At 32.4% G+C, this 8,769-nt stretch overlaps 1 protein-coding gene across 2 annotated transcripts; it reads right to left on the reverse strand.

The window, feature by feature from the left end:
- Positions 1–1,289: 1,289 nt before the first annotated feature.
- LOC115450519 lies at positions 1,290–8,539 on the reverse strand. 2 transcript variants are annotated; one of them, XM_030178566.2, is made up of 5 exons: positions 8,433–8,539; positions 4,688–4,740; positions 3,961–4,011; positions 3,047–3,171; positions 1,290–2,404 (listed from the first exon to the last, which is right to left on the reverse strand). In XM_030178566.2, the coding sequence occupies exons 1-5, from the start codon at positions 8,455–8,457 to the stop codon at positions 2,026–2,028; spliced, it is 633 nt and encodes a 210-aa protein (XP_030034426.1). In that variant the 5' UTR covers positions 8,458–8,539; the 3' UTR covers positions 1,290–2,025. The 2 variants fall into 2 exon arrangements, with proteins under 2 accessions (XP_030034426.1, XP_037294771.1); XM_037438874.1 differs by having other exon boundaries at positions 3,829–4,011.
- Between the last annotated feature and the right edge of the window lie 230 nt (positions 8,540–8,769).

Raw genomic sequence — 8,769 nt, forward strand, 5'->3', positions numbered from 1 at the left:
ATATCACAACTATGTAAGGAAAAAGTTGCACAATCTCACTCGCACAAACGTTTCTACCGCCAACAAATCAGAATTACGAGTATTCGTCCATTTTTCATTTAGAACAAAATTTATGTGGGTGGATTTTTAAAAGTACAAATTACCTTCTGCTTTCGTAGTGCACTGGTTGCCAAATGTAAGTTGGAAAGTTACATACTGAATTGTATAAGGTACTTTTATATTTTAAGGTGTTTATTTAAAACGTATTCTTGGACACATTTTTGCCTGCCGTAAAAATGAGTTTTAAAAATAATAAGACTCCTTTTTTGTTTGTATAAATAGAAGGCTCAAATAATATTATATTTTCGATTGCATTACGTAAGCTTACTGTTAAATATTGTTTGTTTAGGAATAATGGTCTGGGCTTATATCCATTCTTAGTTATAGGCAAGTAACCGAATAGCTCTAACATATTTCAAAGTAATAAATTTATTCAGTTAAAAAAATTGCACGTTGTCTCTCATATGTTAGTTAATACTTATAAATTCCCTGTGTAGGTAGATATTGCTAGCTGATCCTTCGTGTGTAAAATCTGTTCATGAATTTTAGTTTCACTGTATTGTTATCCAGTATACAAATTTAATTAGCCTATATATTAAGCTACGGTTGCCAAGCATAATATTTTTTTATAATATCTCCTGTTTATTGTAGTAACTATGTAAGGTCGTGTATTTTTAAAATTTCATTACATTTTCACTACATAATATAAATTTAACTATTACTACTTTGTTATTGCGTCCTGTTTTTCTTATTACAGATCCTAGTTATTGAAATTCGGGATGGAGAATGTTCAATCACTTCAGTGTTCCTATTTCCAAATCCTATTAGCTGTGTCTGTGTACTTCTAAGTTCTAACAAACATCCATACACTTTGACAAACTTACGCATTTACATTATTCGTAAAATTACATTTGTCTACACAATCACAATTTATGATGACACATAAGTTCATTACACGTTCACATTTATGGGGTATGTATCATTATAAAGGAAGTCATTACCAACCCTGTCTTCCTCCGGTCAGGACAGCACGACATCTCTAATTGCATCGTCCAACTTCGAGCAAATTGGTTCTTGTTAATTGATTCGGATTGGACGTAGACTTCGCCTGGCTGTGTCGAGCAACGATTATTCTATTAGTGCCCGATTGTTGTCGACCTGCTGCTTATTTACATAATACGGGGTCTTGAACTTAATTATTTTTTATTTGGTATGCAGACTTAATCAATTGCAGACGCGTTGATTTAATATTTTCGGGTTTCGTGCGCATTGGCTGGTAACTGGCTACAGAGACTTATAAAGTAATTACGTTGTTGCTTTCGCCGCATATCCGTCCGTCTATCTTTCTGTCTGTCCTATCTATGAGGAAACTATGCTTGTAACAGAGTACCAAATGAAATTTGAGCTTGTTAATTTATTATTTCGATAGATAAATTAATAAATTACTTATAATAAAATATTAGGGCACAAAAATAATTAGTGCGCGATTCCCACTCGTATGTGCCAGTTTTTTTACAAGCTACTGACATTAGGTTTTAAATTAATTAAAAAAAATATATAAATTTAAATTCTATGCTATTATTCTATATATTTAAATATCATCACGAGTCGCGCAATAACAATAAATTCTTATTAATTACTGATATCACTCGGCCGATAAAATGTCGTTGAACTGTCGAAGTTACTGCGCTACAATAAACAAACTATAACATGCCACTTTAAAAATCTACGAAATATTTTGTACTCTAAACACGTACCAAAAATATATACAAAAAAGTATATTTAGGAATTGTATGTATTTCAATATGTGTAATTTCGTGACAACTTCACTATGTACTGCATAATTCATCATATATACTGAATATACTGAGTTAATGTTATCATAATCGAAAAACAGAATCATTCAATTCCTTAAAATAATTTTACAAGTTGGTAGGTATTTCCTTACATTTCTCGTACAAAGATAATGAAATAATCACTCCTTAACTAATATAATTTCAAAGCAACGGCTTCACAATGCGGATCGTATCCCATCCTTTCAAGATAAGTTTTTCCATCATAAACAAATTCTGCATACGACACTCGTAAATGCACCGTAAATCCAAGATAATTAGTTATTTTTTGAGTACCTATACCAGTGCCTAATGCTTGGCATAACTTCGGATACTTCGTGGTAACAGCCCTAGACTGCATTTTCGAATACTCAGCGCCTAAGTCTTCAACTGTTATTTTCGAGACAGGGCCATCCTTCAACTTTTTAGCTAGTTCAATGGAATATTTACACAGCATCGTGCCTAATTTATGTTTTCTGTATTCTCTGAGAGTGGCCAAGAACATTATTTCCAAGCTGCAGTCTTCTTGATACCTGTAATAATGATTTTACTTTTAACAGAATTTTAATGTTCGGTTGTAATTTTCGTGGTGGAAACTGCTTCTAGATTCGAAAAAGTATTTTATATAATTATAGTTCCAATAACGTTTGAATATACTTAATATGCCATTGATTATGACACAGTGAATCTGTAATGAATTTTCTAGTTCTGTGGTAAAACTAAATTATAGTTTCAGTGGTCCGGATTTATAACTAATTGAGCAATCATACATTCAAATTTGCTGAATTGCACTAAAATTGATATCTGCTATTTTGATGGCCATAACAGCTGGCAGAGATCTGGCCATTCAGAGGTTTGTTGTAAATCTTTTTCTTCCATTCCCTTGATTCCAATATTATTGGGTTGCCACAGCACATTTTTATAGACGACCGGTCTTCTATATTCTTATCTGACGCTATTTTTTTCTGGGAAATCAAATACCAGGCAAATTATGTTATTAAAGTGTTGCCTGACCTGGGTTTCGAACCCAAGATCCAGTCCACCGTTACTCATAACTAGAAGGAGGCGATTATTTTTAAGTAGGTATCGATAGTTATAGTTATTCGTTGTTTACGTAAAAGAGCATTGGTCCCCATCATTCCCACAGTCTTTAATAGTTTAGTAGAAATACTAACTTTTCAAACATATTTATTCTTGAGTCAATGTCTGCCATAAACTGCACTACAGCCCGTGACGACGCTTGCGTGCATCTTTCCTCAGCAAATATTTCGAAGAACGGCTTTTCAGTACTGCTGGCTATCTAAAAATAATAATTTTAATTATTAAAATAATTGCAATATTTAAATGCATTGTTCAATTATAATTATACAAAAAAAGAACTTATGACTTTTGAGCGTAGATGTTTCAAACTTTTTATTAAACAATATGAATTATGAACCTCTTTATAAGTAAATCGAATGAAATAAATCTTCTTATTTATTATTATTTCAGTTTCTCAATAACATACAAACCTAATTTAGTGGGTGCTTTATTTGCATTATTTTATTGTTCCGTAACAAATATTTGTCGATCCGTTCGATCTTTAAAGAATCCTCTCGTTCTCTCTCTATCATTGGCGAAGGGTGAAATGTTTTCGAACAGAAGGCTGACACAGGTTTGCTGGTGGTAGGATATATAGGTATATTATGTCCACTTACCATCAGGTGAAGTTGGGGACAAGACGCCGCGCCGCGCCCGTAATATAAAAAAAAATTAGGTACTAATACTAATTATAATTCGATTTTAGGCCACTGTGATATAAAAATTAATTATTTACTGGCTAATAATATAATCTATTTCACTTATGTGCTTACATATATTACGAAAGGGAAGCCGGTAGGAATCTGCTTATATGGACCTTTCGTCCCTGCTTTGTTTCATTCCCACTTTCTCATTTTAGAAATTATAAAATACTAACTTGCAATTTGTTAAACGCGACGGATACCACTTCCTTTGTTGCCGTTTCAATTGCAACCAAAGACACTCCGTCTAAAGCGGCATCTGCGCATAGTTCTAACAATTCTTCTACGGCTATAGGATTTTTGTTTACCTCCGTGCTCTGGCACACGAATTCATCTGGGAAGAACGCTACTCTTATAACCTGAAAATAATGAAAAAGAATTCCATTTCAGTATTCATAATCATTATGAAGCCGCATGAAGTCCACTGCAGAACACAGGCTTCCTCTGAAAATTTAAAGGTGGACCGGTCTTAAGCAGCCTGCAACCAGTGTGTTCCTGTGACCTCCATCATTTGAATATTACATTTACCAGTTGCGAAGGGTGAAATACTCCAAAAGGTAATCCGTAACATATCGTGGTCAATTTCACAGAAAAGACAAACATAAATACACCTAAAAGGGAAGCCGGTAGGAATCGGGTTATCTGGATGCTTCGCCACTGACATTTACATAATTCAAACATTAAATTGAGCTTAAAAACGTCTATGAATTTGTTTTAATTAATTTCGTCTGATACAATTCTAATTCCATATTTTGTATGTAATTCTTAATGATAATATGGATTTTTGAAACCTATAAAAAATTGAGATACTTAATTATTATATTGATTAATAGGAAATAAAGTATGAAAATCAAGGAGTTGACAAAATGTACATCTTAAAAACGATTGATATTTTTAATGAACAAAAAATTACATAAATTATTATATTTAGTCCATTTTATGTGTATATTGTTTGTAGTGATTTATATAGTTTAAAGTAATACTCTTAGGCGTCTGCGCGCCACCTTAACGTATTTACAAACGGTAAGTACTCACATTTAATGCACCGGGAACTGTAGCAGCTGACAGTGACTCTATTCTGTATTTTCCTGAAATGTATAATGGAGATTGTTCAAATACCTTTATGTTACATTATTTTAATTACTTACAAAATGTATTTCAAGTAAATTTTACTTCTTACTCGTACAGATGCGAGAAATTGGGATTTTTTTTTGGATATTTGCTAGAACTAGACGTAACAGCTGAAGTGATTTCGACGAAATTTAGCACACAGATCATGTCTTGGATTAACACATATCCAACATTTATCCTGTTAATATGCTGACGTAGGTCATAATGGAATTGTTTAAATAGATTGCGCTGTCCTTATACATTCATTTGGGAATATTTGTGGCAGGAATGGCTTTTCATGCGGGTGTAGTCGCTAGGAAAAATTGGTTTGTAATACTTAATTAGTCGTCTCCATGGCTTATCGACTTTTTCTCCTAACGTATTGTAGGCTTTACGAAGACCATGAAGTATCGCAAAACAATGAAAACGTCAAGAGAAAAATAAAATTTAGAAACTAGTACATTACAATGGCTAGTATTTGTGTAAACGTAAAATATCATTATGCTTTTGCTTATTCAATTTCTCAATATTTTTTTATTTTATGTGAATTATAATTTATTGAGTACTTTAACTATTTTATCATTATTTTATGGTCTTATTCATAATGAGTTATCGAAGCTTTTTAAGGCCGTTCTGCCTTCGTGATCGAGAAGGCATGAAGTCAGAAAAAGTGGTGCTGCTCTATTAAATGGGTAGTGTTGTTGTTATTGTTATCGTTCTTACTACTGTTTATCAAATAAGAAAATTAATTCATAATGTACGTAGATGTATAAATCTCGATAAGAATAATGTTTATTTAACGTGCATTCCAAAACAGTAATTAAAAAATTGGCCGCCTTTTGACTTACTACCCTCACGTCTACAACGGCTGCGTTATGCGTTCGATAACAAAAAAATGGCCGACGTTGGTCAGCTGTTTTGTCTTGGCGTCTGTTTCCGATGTCAGTCGTTTATAAGAAAACAACACAACGATCTAGTAGCGGATTATTTTCGTTTCAAGAAATATTTTTATTTACTTGCAAAACGCAAACTTTCTTGATCCCTTTTTTTCATTTATATTATGACTGCCGTCATTTATTTATCGGTGATTTTCCAATGTCGAGTAATAATATCAGATAACCAAAGCGGAAAAAAACAAAAAGAGACGAAAAAAATAAAAAAAAGTAATTAAAAAAAAACCTTTTTTAGATGAGTTAAACTACTAGAACTTGTTTACTTCTTTGATAAATGAACTTGATATAATGTTTTTTATTGTCTGTTTCCAGAAACCAAACTTGTTAGAATTCATTTGAAATATTAATATTAATAATAATATTTTATTTACGAAACATCAACATTGTGAACGATAAATTAATTTTAATTATCTAAGCTTTATCAAATTATTACGAATAAGCAATTTTATCGAACATCGCTAGGCTTATAGAACGTTTTAAATATTGGACCTTTATACCCTTGATAAGTGTTTTATACGAATGTTAAGATAATCTAGATAGATAAGATCTGTTTAATGTTGAGATATTGATAATTGATATTTACATATTAATAATAATAATATCAGCCTTGTATTATATACTTGCCCACTGCTGAGCATGGGTCTCTTCTACTACTGAGAGGGATTAGGCCTTAGTCTACCACGCTGGCCTAGTGCGGATTGGTAGACTTCACACACCTTCGAAATTCCTATAGAGAACTTTTCAGATGTGCAAGTATATTCACATAATATTATAAAAAAGTAATAGATAATTCACTACTCAATACAAAAAAAATATCTGACCCGGTTTATGTTATATCATAATGAGGTTAACTTATAGTAAAAAAAACTGTAGCCTCATCTGGAAGTTGAGATATATGACTTTATTTATTCACCTACCTTCAATTGGTAAAATACGGGTAGTCCGGAAATTTATGAGTAATTTCAATTAGAACACAGTGTATTGGTTAATTTTATATTTAATTTTTAAAATGCCGCGGGTGTGTATTAACAGTTCTGATTTATAATGCTACATTTGTGGCGAGATTGCGCCAAAATCGAAAAAAAAACACTTTCTAACTTAATTAAACATGGTTATCTAGCTTATTTTAACCGTGATGTAAGAAATCATGATAAGTCGTGGGTTCGTGTAGTGTGCTGCTTGAGATGTTATACATATCTGAATTGTTGGTATAACGGAGCAAATAAAAAATGCCTTTTGATATACCAATGGTATGGACGTAACCAACGAATCATGCCGTGGATTTTTATTTTTGTCGAACCCCATTGAAGGGATTTCCTGAAAAATCGAAACGAAGTATTAAATATGCCGACATGTTATCAGTAATAAAACTAAGAGATTCCTGAGTGTTTAGATAAAAATTTAATTGAAATAGAGAATTACTCAAGTTCGACAGATAGGTACCGAAAAATTATGAAGATACACACGATGTCCGGGAAAAAATTAAAGAGGGCGTTTTCGTGTGTCCAGATATAAAAAGCTAATTTAGGATTCATCTTTTACATCTACTCTTAACTACAATAAAAAACAAGCATGGTACACTTTTATTAACGTCACAAAGAATTTCCTTGGTAACAAGAAATAGGATGATTTTTGCGAGAACTAACCCCCTTATTCATAGACGTTATTTATCTAAGGACGGAGCATTGCTGTGATAACAAGTCTGTTTCTCAGTGCTGACGGCGTGGCAGCTTTCACAGTGCACATAGGGCCGTTGTGATTAGCTAATATTGAGATACAACTTTAATCTAGTTACCTGTTAGATAAACAAAGCTGAGAAACAGACTTCTTATCACAGAAATGCTCCGTCCTTAGATAAATAACGTCTATGAATAAGGGGATAAAAGTTTTCTTGGACTGTTAGTATAAAATGGGATGCAATATGTCACTGAAATTGGATTTTTTTTCACCCATGTTTGATTTTTTTTCCTTGGTTGGTTGGTCAGTGATGAACACGGAGAACGCTTCCACCAAGATATCGTTGTTTTTGAAAAGCGCTTTCAAGGTAGATGCGAGCCCGCTATGCTCGCAGATTACTACTGTAGCCTTATGAGAGATATCTCTAAATACCAGTACAAGAAGAAAGCCCGTCACTCCAAAAAAAACAATGTCGTTCCAATTAAAACAAGAATAAAAATATAAATTAAAACTGTAATTTGCGAAAAATTCGTAAGTTATATCTGGAAAATCACCGAAAGTATTTATGCATATTATTTTATTATATCAGTGACAAGGAATAATAATTACACAACGCGACATTTGATAAAATAAAAATTTGGAAATTTTTGGATTGGGGTAATCTTATCTATTCAAACACCAATCAAATAAGCAAAATGTTTATTTTTATTGGCTCTTAGTTACAATAACATGATCATTGAATTTATTGCTAATAATGCGTGTAAAATTTAAGTCATGGCTATGAAGTACATGACGTTATACAAAACCGTGACTCTTACGAAGCATAAACATATAGAAATAAACTGTGTTATCAGTAAATACGTTTCTAATTATTCCATGTAATTCGTCTACGATTAGAAGTCTTATTGACACATTCATAAAATTTATTATGCTAAAATCGATATATTATTTAATTTGTTTACTAACAAAACACGCTGTTTAATTCTTTAGACCTAATAGAATTGTTACATACACTAGTATTTAAAATAAAGAAGTCATACCACATTCCGTTGTGAACCATTCCATGGTGCAAGTGAAAAGATAAGGTATACAACGTGCGCTCGCGCCGCGGTACAATTGACAACTGACACAACATAGTATTTAATACTAACTGTAATGCCGGTTGGCCTGTTTACTCACGTTGTTCAATGACCTTCAAATCATTAGTTACCCACAAGTAATAAAGTTAGATTGATAATATGGAGATTTTAAACTTATTCCTCAAGGGTCATGTGCCTTATGACTGGCTTGAACTAGTTTTAGCCATATTTTAAAGTACAGAAGTGTGTAACCATTTTTGAAGTTCACGCAATGAGTGAGGAAGCCAGACACCCATTT

Source organism: Manduca sexta, chromosome 15 (genome assembly GCF_014839805.1).
Source record: "Manduca sexta isolate Smith_Timp_Sample1 chromosome 15, JHU_Msex_v1.0, whole genome shotgun sequence".
Taxonomy (NCBI): domain Eukaryota; kingdom Metazoa; phylum Arthropoda; class Insecta; order Lepidoptera; family Sphingidae; genus Manduca; species Manduca sexta.

What these genes read in the sequence shown, in the direction of transcription:
- LOC115450519 (XM_037438874.1), bottom strand. Translation starts at nt 8,457, where the DNA reads ATGGAATGGTTCACAACGGAATGTG. An exon ending in ATGGTTCACAACGGAATGTG is followed by an intron (nt 4,741 to 8,432) that starts GTATGACTTCTT and finishes TATACATTTCAG; the next exon opens with GAAAATACAGAATAGAGTCA. An exon ending in CAGTTCCCGGTGCATTAAAT is followed by an intron (nt 4,012 to 4,687) that starts GTGAGTACTTAC and finishes CATTATTTTCAG; the next exon opens with GTTATAAGAGTAGCGTTCTT.